At 38.3% G+C, this 22,909-nt stretch overlaps 5 protein-coding genes across 6 annotated transcripts in view; 2 read left to right on the forward strand and 3 right to left on the reverse strand.

Annotated features, from left to right (window-relative positions):
* Positions 1 to 3,948: 3,948 nt before the first annotated feature.
* Positions 3,949 to 7,611, forward strand: LOC148100570 (uncharacterized). Of its 2 annotated transcripts, XM_087847828.1 has the most exons (3): positions 3,949 to 4,195; positions 6,859 to 7,191; positions 7,407 to 7,611. In XM_087847828.1, exons 1-3 carry the CDS (start codon positions 4,126 to 4,128, stop codon positions 7,412 to 7,414), a joined length of 411 nt encoding a protein of 136 aa, XP_087703954.1. In that variant the 5' UTR covers positions 3,949 to 4,125; the 3' UTR covers positions 7,415 to 7,611. The 2 variants fall into 2 exon arrangements, with proteins under 2 accessions (XP_087703954.1, XP_087703953.1); XM_087847827.1 differs by lacking the exon at positions 7,407 to 7,611 and having other exon boundaries at positions 6,859 to 7,238.
* On the reverse strand, positions 4,538 to 6,070 carry LOC102784066 (tripartite motif-containing protein 16-like). Its single transcript, XM_035908126.2, has one exon. It carries the CDS (start codon positions 6,068 to 6,070, stop codon positions 4,538 to 4,540), a length of 1,533 nt encoding a protein of 510 aa, XP_035764019.2.
* Positions 7,612 to 8,290: 679 nt separating the features above from the next.
* Positions 8,291 to 13,171, reverse strand: mettl6 (methyltransferase 6, methylcytidine). Its single transcript, XM_006791780.3, has 5 exons — positions 12,701 to 13,171; positions 12,101 to 12,235; positions 11,780 to 11,950; positions 11,363 to 11,504; positions 8,291 to 11,070 (listed from the first exon to the last, which is right to left on the reverse strand). The coding sequence occupies exons 1-5, from the start codon at positions 12,989 to 12,991 to the stop codon at positions 10,928 to 10,930; spliced, it is 882 nt and encodes a 293-aa protein (XP_006791843.2). The 5' UTR covers positions 12,992 to 13,171; the 3' UTR covers positions 8,291 to 10,927.
* Positions 13,172 to 13,373: 202 nt separating this feature from the next.
* Positions 13,374 to 19,749, forward strand: eaf1 (ELL associated factor 1). Its single transcript, XM_006791781.3, has 6 exons — positions 13,374 to 13,658; positions 14,032 to 14,126; positions 15,254 to 15,390; positions 15,508 to 15,680; positions 15,922 to 16,143; positions 16,314 to 19,749. The coding sequence occupies exons 1-6, from the start codon at positions 13,556 to 13,558 to the stop codon at positions 16,361 to 16,363; spliced, it is 780 nt and encodes a 259-aa protein (XP_006791844.1). The 5' UTR covers positions 13,374 to 13,555; the 3' UTR covers positions 16,364 to 19,749.
* bmper (BMP binding endothelial regulator) overlaps positions 18,372 to 22,909 on the reverse strand; it is a 36,930-nt gene continuing 32,392 nt past the window's right edge. The window contains exons 13-16 of the mRNA XM_087848406.1: positions 22,603 to 22,804; positions 21,817 to 22,159; positions 21,513 to 21,643; positions 18,372 to 21,130 (exon numbers count right to left, since the gene is read on the reverse strand). Of these exons, the coding sequence (XP_087704532.1) occupies positions 20,949 to 21,130; positions 21,513 to 21,643; positions 21,817 to 22,159; positions 22,603 to 22,804 (858 nt within the window). The 3' untranslated portion in view covers positions 18,372 to 20,948. The remainder of the gene's footprint in view (positions 21,131 to 21,512; positions 21,644 to 21,816; positions 22,160 to 22,602; positions 22,805 to 22,909) is intronic.

Raw genomic sequence — 22,909 nt, forward strand, 5'->3', positions numbered from 1 at the left:
AGCATAGCACTCTCCGTGTCTTTTCCACGTTTTAAACCTGCGATCCAACTGCCATAGGCCGTATCTGGACTCATCACTCAACACAACATTGATCAACATGTTCAGGTTTCAGTGCACGTGTTGCAGACACCAGCGCAAATGAGCGTGATGGTGTAGGGCAGTCATTGCAGGCCTCCTGGCAGCCATGTGAGACCAGAGACTGGCTGTGTGCACTCTGTTCTGGATTGTCTGCATAGAAAGCTCAAAAATGCTCCCAATTTTCATCTGATAGTAAGTTGTTTTTGACAGCATTGTAGATATTTATTTAGCTATACAAATAATGATGTTTTCTAATTCTTCAGCCATGAATAAATGAAGAAAAAGGGACGACGTCATTTAGATGACGCAGGAGGCTGTCAGCATAAACAAAACACAAAGCAGTATGTTTTCATGTAGTAAAAGTAGTGGAAGCAGATTTCTGTGTGGATGCGTGTTTTTGTGTGTGTGTGTGTGTGTGTGTGTGTGTGTGTATCCTTTCCTTTCTGCAAAAGTCATTGCATGCCATTACTCTGTATCACACTGTCATGCAGTTTTACTTCCCTATGAGTTCATGAACTACACTGTTGGTATTTAAAGCACTTAATGTTGTCCTGCTATATATACATCTATATATAATGTTAATATATAGATGTAATTTCTGCATGTTTTTACCAAGCCTAGTGTTTATTTGCTGCATTTTTGTTAAACATGAGAAGAAGAAAAAAACAAGATAAACTAATTATATACTCATCACATCTAATCAGCGGTAGAGTAAATGTTGTCTGAGTCAAATCAACTGTCTTCCTTTTTTTGTTCATCTTTTTCTTCTTGAGTTTTCACTTCCAGGAGGATATCGCCCATTCATTTTTGTTAAATAGATTTATAGTTTATTGTCTTCCTTCCCTCAACCAGTCACAACAGATGGCCGCCACTCCCTGAGCCTGGTTCCACCAGAGGTTTCTTCCTGTTAGAAAAAAAGAGTTTTTTCTTCCCACTGTCGCCAAAGCGCTTGCTCATAAGGGGTCATATGCAAAGGTCTCGCACTCCAGGCCTCAAGGGCCGGTGTCCTGCAGGTTTTAGATATCACTCTGGGTTGACACACCTGAATCAAATGATTAGTTCATGCCTCTGGAGAAATTCAAGACATGTGGAGGTAATTTAGCCATTTAAATCAGCTGTGTTAGATGAAGGACATATCAGGAAGAAAATATAGAAAGAACAGATGCTCCTTTTGGATTAAAACTGTTTCTGAAAACATGAAAAACACATTTTACTAAACTGTTCATACCTTAATTTTCTTAACATCCAACATTTTGCTGTGTGATGTGGAACATGAGGGTGAATACTCACTTCCTCTAATACAGTTTGGGCCCTTTTTAAATCTGTCTCTCACATCTGACCAAAAATATTGGAAGTAAAAGAGTAATAATAGAAAGTAGCAAAATTATCATTAATTATGACATGTAAGACAACATGGATAACATGTAAGGTGTTTTAAAGTATAATTTCAACATAGAACAGAATATTTATTTTTTTCAATTCAGTGTTTGTTTATTCATCACTCAAATTATGATGTAAAATGAGTAACAGAAGCAAGACTATAATATGCATATATTTCAAGCCCCAAACCAAAGTTGTTACAGTTATGACGCTATATGTCATCTGAAGTAACCTAATCCATACTTAGTATTTTAAAACTGCAAAACTAGTATTTACTAACATGAACTGAGGTGAATTGCCACAGTGGTTTTCCGACTGTCGTCTAAAAATATTTAAATACAAACAGCCCCATCTAGTGGGCACATGTGCTCAGTACAACTATTAACTTGCACAAAGCCGTACAAATAGGTTTGTTTCTTTATAACGTATAATACCTCTGTATTGGTGAGCAATTCATTTTTCCAAGAAGTCTTGTGGATGACTGCACCAATAAGGTTATACAGAGTAAAATTAATACTGGACAGAAATTTGTTCATTTTAGAGGTGCAGCCCTCAACAACAGTCCAAATTTCTCATGTGGCCCCTTAAAAAAAAATTAAGCCTCAAGTTGTTTATCAGTGGTTTATGTAATGTAAATATTTTCAAACTACAGTTGTTTACACCAACAAGATGGGAGATTAATTGATCGTGTCTTTATTTTTTATAGATTATTAGGTAATAGTTTTTGTTGTTGTTGTTGTTTGGTCCAACCCTGCTTGAGTTTAGATTGGGAGACATGTGGCCATAAAATAAAATTAATCTTAACAGGCCTTCATTTCAAAAGTAAACATTCTTTACTGATTGAATAATTACTTAGAAACCTGCAGACATATGAGTATAAAACAATGTGCGGGGGCAGTTGTAGACACGATAATTGGTGCCCGATATCAGTCACCTCTTAGTTCAGTGCCTCCCACTCCCCACCAGTTTTAACCAGTTAAATAGATACACAGTCTCATATAAAACCATGTGAACTGTTAGCAGAGGTTAGTCTCTTCTGGGAAGTTGGCTGCTAACAATACATAGTGATTTCATTTCAGGCTAACATATTATTTGGGACACAATGATATGCCTAGAGTTATATTACTGGAGCTTGCTGGAGGCAACTCTGTACAGTCCACAGCCACCATGGTGATTCACAGATAATGTGGGAAGGTTTGGATCTTGGGCTGTTACTTCATGCTTCCACATTGTCATCACTAAGCTCATTAGTCACTTATTGCCTAAATAAGATAAGCTAGGTTTAATTCTTGCTGTCACACTAATATCAGAGCCATGACTATGGTGGTTTAAATAATGTGATTCAAATGGTTTTCCTAATAATGCCATGTTATATTCAAACAGTAACTGAGAACCAACTTTTCTGAGTTGTTTTAGGCAATTTTCACTTTAAAATATGTGTAACTGCCTGATGAAACTAATAGGAAATAAAAAGTGTCTGAATCATTATGAGCTAGCCCACATATTGGTAAACGTACATGGATGCTGATTTTCTGGTAGCAGCAGAATCCTTTATCATATCCTCTGTGGATACAGGACTGTTGTATGCAGTGGATCTGGAAAAGGTATACAGAATAGAATAGAATAGAATAGAATAGAATAGAATAGCTCTTTATTTTCACTGTTACAAGAACAATGAAAGGCAGTTTGGCATCTCTCCATGTGTGTGAAATACACAATAGCTTAAGTATTTAAACAATAACACAAACAAATGTACATTTACACAAGAAAGATATGTGCAAGTTATACACACACATGTGTACATATGGATACACCCAGTATTCTTCTATACAGTATTCTTCACTAAGATTTATGTACACCTACTTCTACTAAAAATGAGATCTACTAGCTCGAATATTCTGACTGGCTTGGCCATCAAAGAATATCTAATTTCTTTGCTTTGAGAAACACTTGGGCTGCTTTAGTAGTATGGATTGGGTCATATCCATTTACAATGTGAAGTGCTGTCTGACACTGTACACTACTTCTATCAACAATTTGCTTGAAGTCACGAGTTGTTCTAGTTCTTCCCCACACCTTTCTCTTCCATCAGCCTGGTGCAAGTTATTCTTGGTTTCAACTGACTTAGAGTTCAGTCTTTGCAGTGCGATCCCCAGTGAAAAAATAAAAACAAAACAATTAGTCACAATTAAGATGGTGCAGGGATTAAAAAAATAAAAAAATAAACAAACAGTCCACCTCGGGTTTGGGTAAGGTTCTTAAGAAAATCAAATGAAATTAAAATATTCAAATACTTTTTTACGTACGGTAATGAGGCTGTTATATCATACACCGGGTTATCTGTAACAACACAGACAGTGGCAAGACAGACTGAATTTTAACTGTAGTGCACAGTAAAAGTGAAAGCTGCATTCAAGGCAACAAAAAAGTGTTTTTTCAACAGAGCGCAAAGAGAGGCAGTAGGTTTGTGGTGGTCAGATGGAATGCAGATACTCACACATAGCTGAGCACAGAGTTGCATATCCTCCACCCACGCATCTGCAAACACACTCACACATTGCCAGTGGTGTTCATGCATCTTATGTGAAACCTATAACCTAGCCTGCCATTTGTGCTGTGGTCCTCGTGTTCATCTCTGGTGATTCCTGCTGTTGTATCTTATCAACAATGTCATGGTTTACTGGCTTTGCAGTGGTGCTGTTGATGACTTTTTCGCTGTTGTTTGCTCAGGAGACAGGTTAGTAAACAGTTTTTAATTTTTTTCTCTATATTTTATTTTCTTGTTAATGGATGGTGTCATCGCCAGAAAATCTATCTCAATAAAACCATACACGATACGTCATTTCTAATTATACTCATAGATTAAGCCAAGAAAATCATCTAAATATAAAAATATGTATGTAGAAATATCCGTGGCAGTATAACCTTGTTACAATCAAATGTGTGTTAATAACAGCTTGTAGTCTGACCATTAACCGTACTTGAAAGTGAGGCTTAAAGGTTTTGGGACTAATAGAAAATGTTACAGTATGTGAAATATTTATTCTAATCTTTTCACTGACTTAATACCAAAGAAGCATCACTCATAAATGTTATGTCTGAAATAGTAATTAAAGTCAAAACATCCTAATGCCCAAGACTTGTCGTTGTTTCCAAATCCACTCTCATCCCCAGTTCTGCTAATGTCCTTGTATGCAACAGCTACTAAAATTCCCCCACCGCTTCTCTCAACCTCCCAGTAACAACGTCCAGTCAGACTCTCTTTGCTGAGGCCTTGAAGCCAGTGAGTGAATCTGTCTGGGTGACAGTCATATATTTGCTTTTCCTTCATCACTGTTGCTTTTGTGTTGCCTTCAGATAATGATATCCACGGGTTGACAGTCTGGGGATCCAACGTGATTTTACGAGAATATTGTAGGAATTCTTCTCTTGTCTCTGGCTCTGGGATTGGCAGTAAAACATCCACTTCAGTCACTTTTAGTGAGATTTTTGGCCATTCCTCATTTAGAACATTTTCCAGCTTACCTCTGATCTCTGACAAAGCCTCTGTCACATGCTCAAAGTACAGAAGAGGATGGACATCTGAGCTGGGCAAGTCTGTGGACTCACTTAAATGTGACAGTGAAGGGTAATTAAGTAGAAACTGGATGTGGTCATCAGTATTTGAGAGCAGCTCTAGTTCCGCATCCTTCACCCACAACTCAGCAATTTCCTGCTCCAGTTTCTCCTTTAACTCTGTAACTCGATTAACTTCAGCTTTCTGCCGGAATCTGATTTGTTCATTTAAAGCAGAGCTCATTTTCTCAACAAGACAAACTAGTTCTGCGAAGATCTTTTTGCTGTCGTTCACTATTTTATCTGCAGAGAAATTGATGGCCTCAATCTCCTCCTGAAGAACTTTCAGATCTTTTTCTCTGTTCTGAATTCTCATCCGGATTTTTTCCCGACTCACCCCAAGCTTCATCTGCTTACTGTTTCTTTCTGCTTTAGCTGAGACTGTGTCGTGATTTTTGTGTTCATCAACGGAGCACAAAAAACAGATGGCCTGCTGGTCAGTGCGACAAAAGATCTTCATCACCTCATCATGATGAGAGCAAAATTTCTCCTGTAGATTTTTTAGCGGTTCAACCAATTTGTGCTTTTCAAAGGCAGAGGATTCGTAGTGAGGCTGAAGGTGGAGCTCACAGTAGGAGATCCGGCACACCAAACACGACTTGAGGGCTTTCAGCTTTTTGTCAGTGCAGAAATCACAGGCTACATCTCCATGCTTGGCATAGCAGTGATCAGCTGGAGCAAACTGAAGTCTTGTTTTCTTCAGGGCTTCAACCAAATCAGCAAACATGGCACTTTTCACCAAGTCTGGCTTTGGTGCAAAGGTCTGTTTGCAGTGAGGGCAGCTGTAGCTTTTATGTTCCTCTTCAGTCCAGCGGCTTTCAATACAATTCATGCAGTAGCTGTGCCCACAGGGAATAGTCACTGGCTCCTTAAGTAAATCCAAACATATGGAACAGCAGAGCTTTTCTCGGTCTAGCTGCAACGCCATTTCACTTGATAATACATTTGAATATAACTCCGATAGGGAAAAGGGTGTGGTAGTCAGCTTACACAACATTCCAGTAAGAGGAGTGGTTTATTAGAAGAGGAAGCGTGCTTTGAGTCCCTATTTTCTCAGTGAAAGTTGCATGACCTCATAAGTCTTTTTAGTGGTAGCAGAAAAAAAAATATGTCTACATATCAGAAATGATCCCACTTTTTAAAGATACAGTTTCACTTTTCTTGATTTATTTCTGTTAGAAAAAGTAAGCAATTCAAGGAAGAATGAAATATAACCACAATTTATCTGACAATTACTGATCTGTTATTTTGTTATGAAGAAAACCTAGACTTCTGGTTTTTACTCTTGCTGTAAAAACATAAGCAATAATATTTTGATTAGTAATCCTTAAAACTGCAGATAGCAGTTGAAAAAAAAACACGCACTGTTTGATCGACAAAGCGCACAGCAGTGAGTAAACTTCCAGACAGCTGTCAGGAAATTCAACCTGCCACAACATGGGTGGTGTCGTTTTTGAGAGTGTCCTGACCTATAATGTCCTGATAATGAGAAGCAGTAGCTCTGGGGCTCACAAAAAGGCCCTTCAGAGAGTTAATATAACTGTAGAGAACACAACACACATACCTGCTCCGAACAATATCATAACATCCTGCTGTCTCTGGAAAGCAACAAACATCATAAAAGACCCATCACACTCAGTTTACCATCTCTTTGAACAGCTCCCATTGGGCAGATGATATTTTAACACACACCAGTAGCACTGACTTGAAGTGACTCAAAAATGATTTGGGAATTCAATTTATTTTCATGAAGTGAGATATTAACACTGTTTTTTTATGTTCTAGATAATTTGGAAGTCCGCTACCTACAGAAGAGATTCACTCCGTCTATAGGCTCATCAGTCACACTAACTTGTGAGGCACATTATAACTTCGAATCGTGTGGTGTGGTGCATGTTGTGTGGCATGATGTCACCAGTGGAAGTGTTGAGCTAATTAACCCCAAAAAGTACTTCACAACAGTGAGTGAGACAATCTCTGAAGGGAAAAGACGCAGACTGGTTGTGACAGAGATCCTCAACGTGACACCAAATGACACCGGTACCTTTCAGTGCAAAGCTATGTGTACAGCAAGTGGAGAGACAGCCATGGGCCATTTTATCACTGTTGATGTCAAAGGTATTTTCATGATCAGAGTCACTAAATATGTCATTATCAAAAATTAGAGGATTGTCGTTTTTGAACTTTGAGTATAACAATCTACTCCTCAGTACAGCTTTGTATTTGAGGAGTTGAAATATTTGTAATTTTTTAACTTTGTGGGAAGATGGGGAGATAAACTCAATTTCTACTACATATGGATTTGATGTCTTATTCTGTCTGTTCTTTTACAGATCAGTGACTGAGGCAGCTGTTTTTTTGGGATGGATACTTTGATGAATATTGTTCAAAAAGCATTTCGAGAACACCTCTTTGCTCTGTTTTGGCTGAATGAAGTAAATGGATCAAACATATTTTTCACCATTTTTTTATAAGTTTAATGTTTCATCATAGAGTATAACTGCTTCAGTTGCATATTAAAGATTTATCGTATAACTATGTCTCCTCTGTCTGTAATCTCGTTAATATACAGTAGTAGTAGTCCCAAAGCAGCTACTTTTTATTTTAATTGTGTCATTTATAATAGGGGAGGCTCATATTATAATACAAATCAATTTTACTATGCATATGTTAGGTTGTATTTTACTGGTGCTGTGAATTTTGGACTAATGTAAGGGAACATTAAAAATACATTGAGAAAGAATAAAGCAATATGTTGCTAAACTGACCAAAATAAATGCACTTCTTTTTGGATATCAGATTCAGTCATCATTGCCAGAATAATTTAGTGTGGAAACTGAAATCAAAACTAAAAAAAAAAAAATGTAGTTTGGAAGAACAAATTAACAACAATCAAGTGTTAAAATTGCACCTGGAAGCCATGCTATGAACACATGTTGAACGTGAAAGCAGAGAAGAAAAGAAACCCAGGCTGCTGCAATGTGGAGAGATTCAGTGGAACAAACAGACCTTTAAGTACGTGCTGGTTTGACTGTGTCGGTGCAGTAGCTGGTTGCAAAAAAGGTGTGAAAAGCCACAGCAACCATCACCAGGTTTAAAAAAAATATCAAGGTTGGAACTTGCCTCTATCTCTCAGACCACAATGTCATCATGCAAATTCATACTCACAATTTTATTTATTTTTTAAAACCACACACTACAGAGCACGTAGCCACGGCAGAAATAATTAACCTGAATGATGATTAATAAATCATAAAGAAAGAAAATGTAATAAAAAAATAAAACTCAACAATACAGATAATCCCCACAAAATATAGCAGAAAATTAATAAAACATTAATTTCTCCAACAGAATTAGTTAGTTGTATTTATTTTGACTGATCAAAATCATTCATCATATTTTATTTAATGATTGTAAAAACAAAACAAAACATAACAACCAAGAATGAACTTGTGCTGCTTTTAGCATAGATCACGAGTAAACGTGCAGGTACGAGCATCTTTAACTGTCTTGGCACTTTCATTTCTCGCTTTACTAGTAGAAAGCTCGAAGAAGCCAAACCACGGGACAGGAAACTGTATCAACTGCACTGTACTGCTTTGAAGTCAGTCTTAAAGCAGCATGCATGGTCAGATTAAATAGGGCACCTCGCTTAACATATCACCGGATCTCACTAATCACAATTTTCAACATTTTTAAGGGTGACTGAGCAGTTAAGTCATGAAAAAATTTGTTACATAGAACTGAAGCAAATGGCAATTTCTCAGGAATGAAACTAATTTTAATTTCGTTACATTTTTGGTAACCACATCTTTTCTTCCAGAACCACAGAAAACGTTTTCAGAATATTACATTGTGTTGTTTAATTAATGACACAATCTTCATGATCGTAATCTAGTACTAGTCCAGCTTTACTAATTAGCAAATTATGAAATTACTGTCATGAAAATGAATAATATTTGTTCATGTTTAAAAACATACATGAACTGTTTAAACAATATAGCCCACTTTACTAGCTCAATATATTACAAGATTGAATTGTGTTTTAATATAAATATTTATTATTTTAATCTTTACCCACATCCCATTCACTCAAATAATTGTCATTTTGGTTTATTTTATTTGACTACATTAAATTTTACTGGGATTCATGCAATTTTGATACTCAATGTGATTTCTAAAGACGCCCAAAATCTTTGACTTTTCACCACTGGATAACATATAAAATCTGAAAATGGTAATTTCATATCTGTGACATGAAACACTGTGATGCCAATAAATTGCACTGTGTCAAACACCAAATTACATTTCTGTTTTGAGAGGCACAACAAATCTTTAATGTGTTCTAAACTGGGAAAGTCAGTGGGCGACACAGCTGCTGAACAGGAAGCCACATTTAGTGCATGTTGCAAGTAGCTTGACAGGCCCTAAACCGATTCACCACAGTGGTCTTTTCTTAGCAGAATGTACTGTACAATGAAGGCAAACATACATGAATGCAAAACTTAACTAAACTGCATTCACATATAAAAGCTCTTATATTTGTTGTTAAATCGAAACAACGGCAAACATGTTGATCTTGGGAGCAGCTTATGGTATTGTAGTAAGGGCAGTTCTCTTTTAGGCCTTTGTGTGTCACAGTTGAGAACCTTGATAGATTTGTGCTCATACTGCTTACAGGTGTTTATGCTTCAAAAGACCTTTTCCAGTGCGATCAATGTAAATTTTTTTATCAACTAAATTGTTTAATATGGAGTCCTCCAAATGGGTACAAGGAAGAAAAAATAAAATAAAATAATTTTCCTGTCATTAATTTTTTGTTATTGTGTTTTCTCCATTAAATAGATTTTTAATTTATGCATTTTTAGTAGCCCGTGTTACTGTCTTTGAATTGATTGCTACTCAGAAATCAAAGGAGGAAATAAAGTGTCTTCACAATAAATATTTAGATTCAAAGGTTGTTCACACACTTGCTCATCTAGTTTTTCATATAGACTGAAATGTCTTAATCTACAAGTTGAAAAAACATTACAGAATAATAATTTAGAATTCAAAGATAATTTAATTATCTATTTTGTATTTATGCTTTGGGCAATGTGGGTTTCTTCTCTGTTTCTATACAATGAACATTCAGTGACATCTGCCAGGCAAGACATTTTCATTTAATCGTCTGAAGGAGAGATAGTTAAGATAGTTTTTAAAAAAAAAGGCTCAAAATTTAGCATGTTTATTCTTAAACGTGGAAATATCCATACATCCACCACAGGGATTCATGGCCCATAAAATGTGAACCTCAAACAGAATGAGAGACTTTAAAATTTCACATAAAAAAGTGGGAAATTATAAAACACAGATTACCATGTCCTCTCACAGTATATGTGGGAAAATAATAAAATACATTTATTTTAAAAAAAATACATTTTTAAATGATGACTTGAAGTCAATATTAGGGGAATGAAGGGCAAGAAAGTCATAATTCTATTAGCAATCCTATTACTGGTTTATATTTAAAGTGTTTCTCAGAACAGTATCACAAACTGTGAACGTTTAAAAAAAAAAAAGTGACTTCAAACTGTTCACGCTTAAACAACCATATTTAATGCCTTTTCTTTCCTCTGAAAAAAATCCAATCAAATCCCTTTAGATGTTGGCAGCAGAGCTTTTCTGGGAGCCTTCCTCAGGTGGTTTGGTCAGCAGATAGCAGGAGTACATACTGCTAAATTACCTTGATGGCCCATTCTGGTAAAGTTTTGGCACATATTTCCCTCACCTTTTACTGTCCAGTTTTTATCTGACATTTCAGTGCTATGTTTTGCCAAACCTCTGTAGATCTGTGAGACGACAAACGCAAAGTTCAGCTCTCTGGTTTCATAAATTTGCTCTGCAGGAACACTCTGGGTACACAAAGTCCCTCCTTCTTGTTGACAGTCTCTCTAAGAACATAGTCATTAGAAACGCACTTGAAGCCCGTCTTCTCAAACAGCTCAGCCAGGAACTCTGAGGGCAGTTATTAAAAAAAAAAAAAAGGTTTAGAGATTTTCTGATGTGTCATAAAAAGATGAAATGCATAAATTGAGCATTCTCTACTTGAAAAGGTTATCTCAACAATGAGTGACCAAGGAAGGAGAGGTCAATGTTCTTGCATATGAATGTGCTGATATTCTGAAATAAAAGGTGTGAAGCCTCAATTCACACATTTCTAAACCGGTAATATATATCTATCTCTAATTATACAGATAAGCTAAGTTAGTATCAACAAAAAATAACTTCCTTAAAATAAACTACTGACCTTTAGAGAAAAAGTAGGACCTAGTTCCATCTTGCCGTACATAGAAGTTCTCTCCCAGCTTATTTCCGGGTTTAAATCGGAGCATGGCATGGTCATAAAGTCCGTAGTCCCTGAAGAGGATAAATCCCCCAGGCTTCAGCACCTTAAGATCACATGCAAATCACATTAAACTATTTCAATCTGACTAATGTGGCACATTAAAAGCATATCTAGAAATTAACCACCAAATACATCATCATATTAAAGGCTTCTTTCAATCAAACATTTAGTTTTATCTACATTATGAGTACAGAAAGCAAGTGCTTGTGTAGTTCCAGTAGGAGAGAACTCTCCCACCGATCATAACATTTAAACTTTACAAGCTGTTGGGAGTACAGACTTATACTAAATCTATCCACACGCCATCTCTGCTCTCACCCTGCTAATGTTCTCCAAAACCAGCTTCATTTTGTCAGGATGGACAGCTGACAGGACAAAGATGAGTGTGATGACATCCACACTGCTTTCTGGCACATTTTCCATCAGGTCATCTTTAGTTAAATCACACTGGAAGGCACAACAGCGGTCGGGGCAGTACAGAGGGTTTTGCTGTTAAAACAAAGAAAAAAAAGGAAAGAATGTTATTTACAAAATTCAGTGGTTTTTTTTTCTCTTTTTGTTGATTCCAAGATTCTCAGGTTAAAATGTCTGAATCCATTGAATGTAAAGTAGTATTACAGCTTCACTAATAGAGCTTACTCTGACAAATTCAACAGCTCGTGGTGAGAAGTCACAGGCATAAACAAAGATGTTGAGGTCATCCTCGAGCAGAGGGAAGATGCAGTTTCCAACACCACAGCCTGCCTCCAGCAGCACCAACTTCTGGGACTCAAACTGCAAGCCAGATGGGACAAAGATAAATTAAAAATAGCCACAAACACAAGGTATTAGTCTACTCATGTCTCTCAACTCAGCTCAATAATTTTTAATAGTGAAAAAACTCACTTAAAAACTTTTACAATATCCTTTATGCTAAATTACTGTTTAAAGTTGCAAGCTTTGTGTTTTAACTGACCTCTAAATATCAGCTCTAGAGAAAAGCATTTACTTTATTAGGTGGTAATTAAGTAAAATCAGAAACTACACAGCTGATAATGTCAAGTCATGTCCTGTGAAGCCTCAATTTTCCTTTAGGGTGTCCATTGTACACGTTAAAATCAGTACATTTTTTATCTATTTCACACAATACCACATGCATGTCAGTCATACAACTCAAATATTTCAAAACATACAGATGTTATGTTTAATATCCTGTAAAAGAATCTCCTCTGGTGTCGTCTGTTGTAAATATTTCCTCACCTCTCGGCATGCCTTGAGCTCTTCAAATTCCCTGGTGGTCCAGTGTCTATCCTTGAAGAAATTAGTTGTGTTTCTTTTGTAAAACAAGTCCCAGTTTTTCTGCGCTTCTTTCTCCAACTTCATCAGTTTGAAGTCAGACACCAGAGCCCGCTCACCGTTCAGTCTTTCCTGCTCCTCCAGAGTTAAAACCCTGGCAGTGGGGGTGTTCGCTTGGTCTTTTGACTCCTCTTCTTTTCCAGGATGTGTACAGTTAATATCACCACTCAAAACCCCACTTTCTGACAATGCCATGATAAACTGCCACAAAGTGTCTCCACGTTCTGTTTATACTCGTTTATGAAAAATAGACCTTTCAAACATGCTAACCCCAATTAACTGATTTAGAGTTTTATTTTAAAACCAATTTGAGGGTAGCCGTACTTTTTCCACATTTAATGCATCCATGTTGTCCGTTAACTAAATAATGTCGTGTAGTCTTTACTACTTAATTCCGTTTCTCATCGAGTGGCGCGTTTTATATAATTACTCGTTACTGACTAAATTAAAGCACTGAAAACATTTTCATAGGTTATTATGTAGTGAAATGCTTTGTTTGTTTGTTTTGAAAAATCTTTTACTTTAATGAAAACAGGCTAAGTTGCTAACACAACCCGCTTTCGGCGATATTTGAGAGCCGGACCAAAAGCGGAAAAGGCGTGGCCACGTGATGTTTTGCTAACTGTTAGCCACAGCAAGCTAACTTTGTGTTGTAGTTGGCATCTTATTTTGATCCTGCTCAACTTGCCAGATTGCTCTCGGCTCTTTGTGGGATTTGACCTAAATGCGAGTTTTAGTAACTATTAAACCAACGGAGCCATGAACGGGAGCACGAATCCGCTGCTGGACAAAGAGGAGCATGTTTTGAAGCTCGGAGAAAGCTTTGAGAAGAGGCCAAAGTCTTCCTTTCACACCATCAGATGTAAGTGTGACAGACTGCGCGATGTGTTAAATAAAACTTTGGCACCATACAAAGCGCACTGTTAGATTACTGTTGTGTCAGACTCTCTTTCTCACATGGACGGAGAGGCTGTGTCTTACACAGTCTGTGTATGGATAATTATATGGAGAAAACAATATAAGTAAGTATTTGTTGCAAATGGTGTGGCAGCATTATACACAATGAATTTTATCGTTTTACTCCCCATTCTCAGGTTTTAAGTCTGGGTTCGTCGGCTCATAATTTTTCAATATTTGTTTAAGAGACTTAATAAAATGTCTATGTATTTGGAATTACCTACATACAATGTCTCCTAAAGCATCTGATTAAATTATCTGTTGCATCTCCTTTTCAGATGACTTCAAACCAGCATCGATTGACACAAGCTGTGAGGGAGAGCTTCAAGTTGGGAAAGGAGATGAAGTTACCATAACACTACCTCATATTCCAGTAAGACTGCATGATGTGCACTTCTTTCTGTAAATTAAGCAAATAATAAAACAATTTCCATTCTTCTAGCATCAAATTCATCACCCTTAAATACTGACTGAATTGGTACTACCAGGAAGTGTGGCACTTGCATGTCAGATGAATATCTGTTCACAGTCTGTACTGTGCAAAAGTTTATAAACACCTTTTCATTTCCTTTTGCTTCCAAGCTGTGAGACTTTCTTGTAGTTTTTTTAAGTTGGTTTGAGCAATACTTTTCCAGGTTTTGTCAAGGTCTTTTTGATTGTTCTTTTGCTTGTTTTTTGTTTTTTTTAAATACTGGCTGCATTTTTTTCCAGTCCTTGTATCTGACCATTTCCAGAGGCAATTTGTTTCTAGCATTGCTAGTATTTTATGCCAGTCAATTTATAACAGATTGCCTGGCATAAAATACCATAACATTTGCACCAATTAGGTGATTCCCAAATAGCTATTAGGTGTACACTTGACATATCTCAGCATGGTTTGCAGGGAGTCCTTAGAAAATTAGTTGAAAAGTGAACATTTAGAAGATAAAAGAATAAGTGGTAGGCCTAATAAAACCCCAAAAAACTACAATCTACATCAGATGAACAAAATCTGAAAGTCATGTCCTTAAGAACAAGTTGTGGAATGACCTGGACCTCAACGTTATTGAAGCAGTGTGAGATTATTTTGACAGAACAAAACAAAAGGCAGCCAACATCCAAAAAGAGCTTTGAATGTCCTTCAGGAAGCATGGAGAACTATTCCTGGAGGCCACTTGAAGAAATTACAAGAAAGCTTACTTAAGAGAGTTCCGGCTGTGTTGAGGAAAACAGTGGTCATACCAAATACTGATTTTTCAAGCTTGTTTGATTGTACAAAGTCTGTTTTTACCTTAGATACTACATTTGTATTTATGTTTGCACATTTAGAAATCCAGTATCTAGGGTAAAAACAGACTTTGTACAATCAAAGCAATTCAAACTGAAGTCAGTGAGTCAGTCACACCAGGAATAAGCACCGTATAATGATACCTTCTTCCACTGTTTTAATGTAATAGGGTCTGGCAAAATTAGCCAAGACTGTCCATATTTAATTCTTACATTTTCTTTTTTTTCTTTCAGGGCTCTACCCCTCCCATGACAGTATTCAAAGGAAACAAGCGGCCATACCAGAAGGACTGTGTGCTCATCATTAACCACGACACTGGGGAGTTTGTACTGGAGAAACTGAGCAGCAGCATCCAGGTCAAGAAAACTAGGTGAGATATCAGTGATTACAAAATTAAGGTTATTGAAGTGGGAAGTTCAGACTGGCTTCTATGTTACTCTTAAATAAATCCAGGTGAAATCCCATCTGTTGTGTGTGTGTTTTACAGGGCAGAGGGCAGCAGTAAGATCCAGGCCCGGATTGAGCAGCAGTCACTTCGGTCCAGCCAGCCCACCTCTCAGTTTAGGGCCCCCACTAAACCCGGGGCTGGGATCAAAACCTCTCCTTCCCCATCTAAGGACAACCCCTCCCCAGAGCCTCAGCTCGATGACATCAAGAGAGGTAAGGAAGGTGATGCACGGCCACAGCTCATAATAGAAGAGATTGTTTTCCTGGCATAACTATAGTTTATGACTAACATCACAAATAACATATTCTATATTAAACATATGCTACGTGACACACTTAAGTATCACATAGTTCTAGATAAATATAAGGACATTACAGTTTGTTATAAACAATTTTTCAGTAAATGCTGAATGTCTTTGTGTTAACTGTAGTGATTCTCTGCTGTTCTTAACAGAGCTGCGAGCAGAGGTGGAGGTGATAGAGCAGATGAGCAGCAGCGGCAGCAGCAGCTCCTCCGACTCGGGCAGCGCCTCAGGGAGCGGCGATGACAGCAGCAGCAGCGACGGAGAGCTCGAGACCCCCCGACCCCTCAGCCAGACGTCACCCAGCCGCCACCCCATGGCCAACGGAGGACCTGACAGGCAGCAGGGGAACAACCAGCTCATGAACACACTCCGTGAGTACCTTTGGGTCATACTTAGACTTGGTCAGGTCAAGAGATGGAATTTATGCATGCGTGCATTCGTTTTCTGTGCTGCTGCTAATCTTGCTCATTCACTGCCAGTGACTCTGTGCTACCACACTGCCTTTTTGGTATTATGGTCATTTATCTTGTGCTCCCCACAGGAAATGACCTTCAGCTCAGCGAGTCAGGCAGTGACAGCGATGACGACTGAGCTCCGCTGGTCAGTCTCTCTGTCCACACTCCTCCTCCTTTCTGCCTGGTTGACTTGTTTCTTTGCTGTGATAGCTGACCCCAGCTGTGTAGGTTGGTTTGACTACATATATTTTTTTTAATTTGCTTTAGTATATCCTGAAAGCTGGCCAGCCTGGAACTTAAGAGTGTATTTTTTATTAGATGTATATCTTGTTTTGTATAGCGAAACTGGAGACAAAGAGAAAAATTCTTCAGAGGTTTGGAAGATTATATATTAGAGTGCACATACATATTTTCTGTACTTAGAGCAGCTAGTTTTATTTACTTGTATCATTAATATTTTTTTTTTCTTTCAGTTTTGTTTATGGTTTGGCAAGCAAGATTTTCTGTAGCTGTACGATCATCGCTGTAATATTTGTTTTTTGTTTTCATTTTGCTAAGAGTACAAAAATAGCAGAATTGCACAGATGAGCTGCAAATAGCAACAAAGCAAAGAAAACAAATGCCGCAGGTATTTTGTCATCCACTAAGTTTTTGAGGTCATTGTGGAACATGATGCAGAATCAGTATCAGTTGCTGATGCTAACTTTAGTTTGCTGTTTGCTGGTCATTTTTTTAAGTAGCAACACTACACTCACTAGATGTCACCTTTTAGCAGGTTGAGATTGTGGTTTGCTTATCTACGCTCATGGAAAATTAACAGGGCAACATGCTGCATGTTGTTTTAAAGCTCCAATTAGTTTGTTTTATGTCCACAAGGGGGCAGAAAAGAGTCAACAACGAGCAGAAACTCAGATTGCTGGTATGAATAACATGTAAGTAAGCTATAGAATGTAAGTCTAGTGTTGTAGCTCTCTTTTGATTTCAACTGCCACCCCCCCAAAAAATGTCAAACTAATTAGCTGCTCAACTTTCCTCACCAGCTGCGTTTTACTTCCACTGTCTACTCTGTGGTGCCAGACACACAAGCTTTTATTTTTCTAAGCTTATTTATATGAAACAGTAGTTACAAACACACATGTTTGCTTTTTTTTCCTGATGGTCAGAGGAAAATGCAGATTTTAATCCTCCAGTCGGTCTGTGAGGCCATAACTGACAAGTTAATCATATTTGAAAGGAGACAGGTGCATCGGGGTCGGCTTCTACAAAATTTCTGTCAAGATTAAAATACTGAAATAAAATCAAAGAACCAAATTAAACTCGCTTAAAGGGGGAAACTAATTTGCCCCAGAAGCATGCAATGTATTAATCATCACTTTCAAGTTTGTTGTATCAGCTATGTATCATTTGCAAACAGAGAACATTTTATTTTTTTGCTCCAGTATTTTCATATAAAACCTATACCATTGTACCATTCCACGCCTTAAAGCATTCTAGCTTGGAAAAAATAAGTGAATGTGTCATTTTCTGAAAATGCCAAAGAGTTGAAATGCCCCTCGTCATGTGCAAGATGTACAGGAATGTTCGCAGTGTAACGCCTTTTCCATGCATTGACTGCAGCTCTGAAATGTTTCCAGGCATCGCCTGCAGTGGTTGTATGTGACAATGAAAATGTCTCAGTCGGTCAAACCACAAGTCAAACAGACTTTAACTGGTCAGATCCCTGTTGCACTGTGGTTGTGTGTGCATAGAGCTGGTAATATTAATTTTCTATCATGCTTCCTGCACCCTCTGAACAGGTGCCACCCATTGTATAAACTAAACATAGTGTTTCCAGTAGTTAGAACACAAACAGATCTCTTGCTGTGTCCTAAATGTGTGAAAATCACTTAACGACACCAGTGTGTAATTGTACTTTTAATTTTTTTCAGTAGTTTATGTGTAATTGTGATTTGTATCAGTGATTTTCTTCCAATTTCTGCTAGAGACTGTGAAGATACTGTTTGTGATTATGAATGCAGTATAACAAGCCACAGTGTAGAGAAAACCGAGGAGTTTTATTACAGAATGATTAGACTTAAAGGTCACAGTATTCGTTGTTAAAGAAATTTTGACGAATGCAAAATTTTAGGATGAAACTCCAGATGATTGTCATTTTTGAAATTGGTAACAAGTTTTGGGTCATATTTAAAGGAAATTTCCATAAAAATAATTAAATAGTTACTCTAAGATTAACATTAGATGTACTTTATTATAATTGGTGTGAAATTTGAGATTGTAAGGGTCTATTTTAATCAATACAGCTGTCTGCAGAGACCCGCTTTATGTGACCCAACGCGTCTTTTTAGGTCTATTTTCTATTTTTAAGGCTATTTTCTTTGGTTTAATGCTTGCAACCACAGTAATGTGTGTGGCCCATATACCATACTGTGGTTCGGGACCGAGGCTCTGACATGCTACTTTTTCAAAAGCTTTTTGTGTGACTGCATTCATTTGCAGAGGAAGAAACAAGTGTATTCAAATAATCCAGCTGCCCCTTACATACACATCACTCTGTACAGACGGCTTAAAACTGAACTTTCATTTACTTAAAAACCACATTTAACATAAGGAACAACTACAGAATGACTTAGTGTATTTTCTGAATCCCATGCAGACACATACAGATGCTGTTAAGCCTCTTCTCAGGACTGTGTGGGAGTGGATGGACCATTCTCCATCCACTCCAGCCACCACACTCACATTTTGCACCTTTTAATGTTGAACAAACTTTGAAACAGCTGACCTCATGTAATTCCCAGCATAGCACTATCCCATATACAACCTCAGCAATACAAGGCTTGCAAACTGAAAACATCAGCAAGGAGTTGAAAACACGTGTGACTGGCATCCCAGTACTTGCATCATTTATTCAAAAAGATGTCAGCTACCAAAAAGGGTAAATTTGCTCTAGTTTTCTGCTATCCTGTACTCCTGAAATGAGAGATTTTATGAGTGGATGTGCAGCATCAACATTTTGATGTTTGACATCGACTCATAGCTACGTTCATTTTAAGGGCAGTGTTCTAAACAGAAGCTAGTCTTTTCTTCATTAACTCACATAACAAAGCAGACATGATTGTGAGTTATAAGACTGTCATACTGTGCAGTACTAGGAAGAGTTACAGTAGCAGGTGAAATGTAAGTATTTCTTCTTGAACAGGGGGAAAATTCACTATCTTCCATGTGTCAGTGTTTTGTTTCTCCACCCGGGTCAGACTGCAGTCTTTTTTTTTTCTGCTTTTGAACATGGCTTGAAGTGAAAGAGGGTGGCGAATTGTCAAAGTGAGTGAAACCACTGAAACAGGTGGACACACGTCGAATCCCCTAAAACCTGTACAACCCTGGAGACTCAGTTTGCTGTTGAATGAACTCCAATGTATTTGGTGCTTTTAGTCCTTATGTTTTATTTTAGAGATGTGTTCATGTGAAATATGTTTGTATAAATTTGAAGTGTATTAAAGCTGTGCAAATGTATTTAAAATAGTTTTGCATCTTTTTTTTTTTTCAAGATTCGTGTCTTTTATCTTTAGTGGAGATAAATCTAAGGAGCCACAGATAAACATCCAAGTATGAAATCAGCTTTACTTCAGTTTTTCCAACACTGGCTTCTTTTGGGATTTGAACTAGCAGCCGTAATCTCGATTTTTCTCCAGCACTACATAGATGAAGGACGACAGTCGAAAATGAACTTCGAGAAAAGATTATATTGCTGGTCTTAAATAATTATCGTCAAGTGAAACATATGCTTACACGAACACCTTCAGTTTACTAACCACTACAACCTGTACACTGAGCATAATACAATACAGTACTTAATCCCTGCGATGGTGCAACAGCTGAGTCACATTTGGGCATTTCTCTTCAAACAGTAACAAAAAATACACAACAAATACATAAATAGCTTTTGTTTCCCTTTAAATCATTTATAACACAATTATATTCATGATTCTGGCTCTTGCTACGACATTTCATTTGACTGATATATAAATTAACATCAACAACAAATAATAACAATAATATTAATAATTAGAACAATAATTATATAAAAGCTTGTCCGTCTTTCATATAAATCTGGCTAGCTTACAGTATGAAATGATGGAATAGAGATGATAAGTTCAGTTTTGATATGATGAATCCGAGTTTCTCTGACTTTGAATCTCACTATTCCAAATGCAGATGCTCTGTTGTTCACTTTAATGTGTTTGCGAGAGAAACTCAGTCGCCATGTTGGCTCTAACAGGAGTCCGCTGGCCCCAGACTGTTTCCTGGGGGGCCATGGCAACATGCCGTAGTTCCTGTAATTCGTGAGTTGTAAAATCTCCAAATGCCACTTAAGTTGTCGCTTGAGATTTTAGTTTTTATTCTCCAAAACTGTAATTGGTGGCGACTGGTGTAGTAACAGTGTGACAAAGAGGCGTGAGGAAGTCAGAAATCGAACGCTCCGTGATCAGATGATCATCTGAGTTTCCCTTCAGTCCGTCACCATTGGTTGGATCGCTGGCATCGAAGTCACGACAGCGTACTTCCTTGTGAAGTTATGGACCCTGAGTACCTTGTTGCATCTTATCTGTCAACTTGAGACCCTTTAGTGTCTTCCCAAACTCTTCTTTGCTAGTTTGGACCCTTAGTTTTAGTTCAGATGACCCTCCCTAATTCAGTCCCCTTCCCCCAGCTCATAGGGGTCACCGTCCAGGGCATGCTGTGGGTTTGATGCACCGTCCCTGGAACATCACCAGGTTGGCGGGGCAGTGGCAGCCGGCCACGCAGGGCTTACGGCACGGTCCGATCTCATTCCAGTTGTCACAGGTTTTGGTGCAGCCTGGACCACAGGTGTCGTACACTGCGTCGTGTTTACACTGGGTGGCTGATGAGAGGAAGAAAAGGTAGAAAGGGGGGGAAAGTTAGGACTTGATTATGTCAACGTGAGCAGATTCTCAGCAGCTTCTCATTGGAATTAGCTGTTTCTCATGCACTCATACCAAACCCAATGCATACTGTTCATTTTATCAAGGTTGAACGATAATGTCATGCAAAAGAGGGAATTTAAGCATACATAAGGTTAATCCTTTTCTACTTCTCTAAAAGGGAGTACTATGAACTGGAATGGCAGCTGCAGTAAGTGTCAGGTTTGCTCAGAAGTGAGCAGAATTTTCTTTAAACAAAAAACAAAAAGCCAAATAAGACTGGCTCCAATAGTCAAGAGCACCTCTCAGAAGGCTCTGCGATTTATGAGTGTTGCCACTCACCCATACAAGCAGCTTCGGGTTTCCAAAGGACGGGCACACCTTCCCTCTCACAGGCTCTGCTGTAGGCGATGAAGGTCTCGCAGTAACAGTTTTTATGGACCGGACACTCACACATGTCCGTCACACACGACCTACAGAGGGCAGAATTTGGTTTTGTTTAAGATTAAGTTCTTGTAATGAAAAAAGATTTTACCGAAAGCCTCGTACAAGTATGGTTATGGTAGGACAGAGAAATGGATACGTGTGACAAGCTACAGTGTTTGGCACTTTAACAATTAAGTTGTCACTTGAGACTTCTCCTCACCTGTAAAAAGACCCGAAGTCCACCACACTGTGGCACTTACTAAAAAGCCACGATTTTATCTTCTGGCACTCCCGGTGTGCCCTGAACTTGACTTTAACGCTGCCGGGGCACAGGAATGAAGTCGGCCTGCGAGGCGGGTGATGTTTGGTGCAAACCTCATTTCCCTCGACCCTCCACGACTCTGCGAACTCGTCCACGTCAAACTTGAACTGCCCGTCACCGCCCATGGTATCGTCACGCTTGTGGCCATTGTAGTTGCCGCAAAGGCCGCAGAGGCGCCCACGCAGATGGGGAGCAGCTACAACCTCCACAAAACTGTCACCATCCCATGTGATCTCCAGACCTGCAGAAAAAGGTGGAGGTTAGAAACAAAATCTTTATTATTTGTAACCATCTCTTGTAAATTATCAACTAATTTTTCAGATATGTGGTTTTCATCTGCAAAGTTTGTGCTGTTATTCTTAAAGCTGCTTTAATTTTGGACAAAAAATTCATAATAACCTTTCTGCATATTTTATTTGAGTGGCATGAGAGGGCAGAAGACTCCTGCGCTTCTGCTGACGCTTAACAGAAGGCCACACACAGGTACAGTCAGACCAAATCAGGTGAAAGGTCCACACAGAATGTTAAATAGACGATCATACATGGAAAACCAGGCTCCACTCACTGAGCTATGCCATATTTTATCAAGAACTCTCCAATGATTAATTCACCTTCAGCTGAGACCACAGATAGAGGTCAATATTTGCTGATTTAAAAACTTGGATCAGAAAGACGTATACTGACCTGCAATGGTGGTGAGTTTGAGCAGGTATCCATCCAGGTCTACATGCACCCCAGGACCATGGTAGGGCAGGGCGATACGAGTACCATTCTTCCGTACAGTTAAGTGTTGGTGCAGGCTGAGGATCAAACTGCCCAGCCTCACCTCGACAGACTGAGTCCAGGAGAAGGAGCGAGTCCTCCGGGCGTGATTCTTCACCAACACCTAAAATCAAAGTAATGAGATTAAAAGCCAATAAAACAGGACAACTCAGGATCTATTGAGGTCTCAGAAGTCCTGATGTCTTTATAAATTTTCAGCTTCTTTTGG

Source organism: Neolamprologus brichardi, chromosome 11, assembly GCF_056152115.1.
Source record: "Neolamprologus brichardi isolate AB-2024 chromosome 11, ASM5615211v1, whole genome shotgun sequence".
NCBI classification, from domain to species: domain Eukaryota; kingdom Metazoa; phylum Chordata; class Actinopteri; order Cichliformes; family Cichlidae; genus Neolamprologus; species Neolamprologus brichardi.

What these genes read in the sequence shown, in the direction of transcription:
- eaf1 (XM_006791781.3), top strand. Translation starts at nt 13,556, where the DNA reads ATGAACGGGAGCACGAATCCGCTGCTGGACAAAGAGGAGCATGTTTTG. An exon ending in TAACACTACCTCATATTCCA is followed by an intron (nt 14,127 to 15,253) that starts GTAAGACTGCAT and finishes TTTTTCTTTCAG; the next exon opens with GGCTCTACCCCTCCCATGAC. An exon ending in GCTCGATGACATCAAGAGAG is followed by an intron (nt 15,681 to 15,921) that starts GTAAGGAAGGTG and finishes TGTTCTTAACAG; the next exon opens with AGCTGCGAGCAGAGGTGGAG.
- LOC102784066 (XM_035908126.2), bottom strand. Translation starts at nt 6,070, where the DNA reads ATGTTGTGTAAGCTGACTACCACACCCTTTTCCCTATCGGAGTTATAT.
- mettl6 (XM_006791780.3), bottom strand. Translation starts at nt 12,991, where the DNA reads ATGGCATTGTCAGAAAGTGGGGTTTTGAGTGGTGATATTAACTGTACA. An exon ending in AGCTCAAGGCATGCCGAGAG is followed by an intron (nt 12,236 to 12,700) that starts GTGAGGAAATAT and finishes TCTGGCTTGCAG; the next exon opens with TTTGAGTCCCAGAAGTTGGT. An exon ending in GAGCTGTTGAATTTGTCAGA is followed by an intron (nt 11,951 to 12,100) that starts GTAAGCTCTATT and finishes TTGTTTTAACAG; the next exon opens with CAAAACCCTCTGTACTGCCC.
- LOC148100570 (XM_087847827.1), top strand. Translation starts at nt 4,126, where the DNA reads ATGTCATGGTTTACTGGCTTTGCAGTGGTGCTGTTGATGACTTTTTCG. An exon ending in GTTGTTTGCTCAGGAGACAG is followed by an intron (nt 4,196 to 6,858) that starts GTTAGTAAACAG and finishes TTTATGTTCTAG; the next exon opens with ATAATTTGGAAGTCCGCTAC.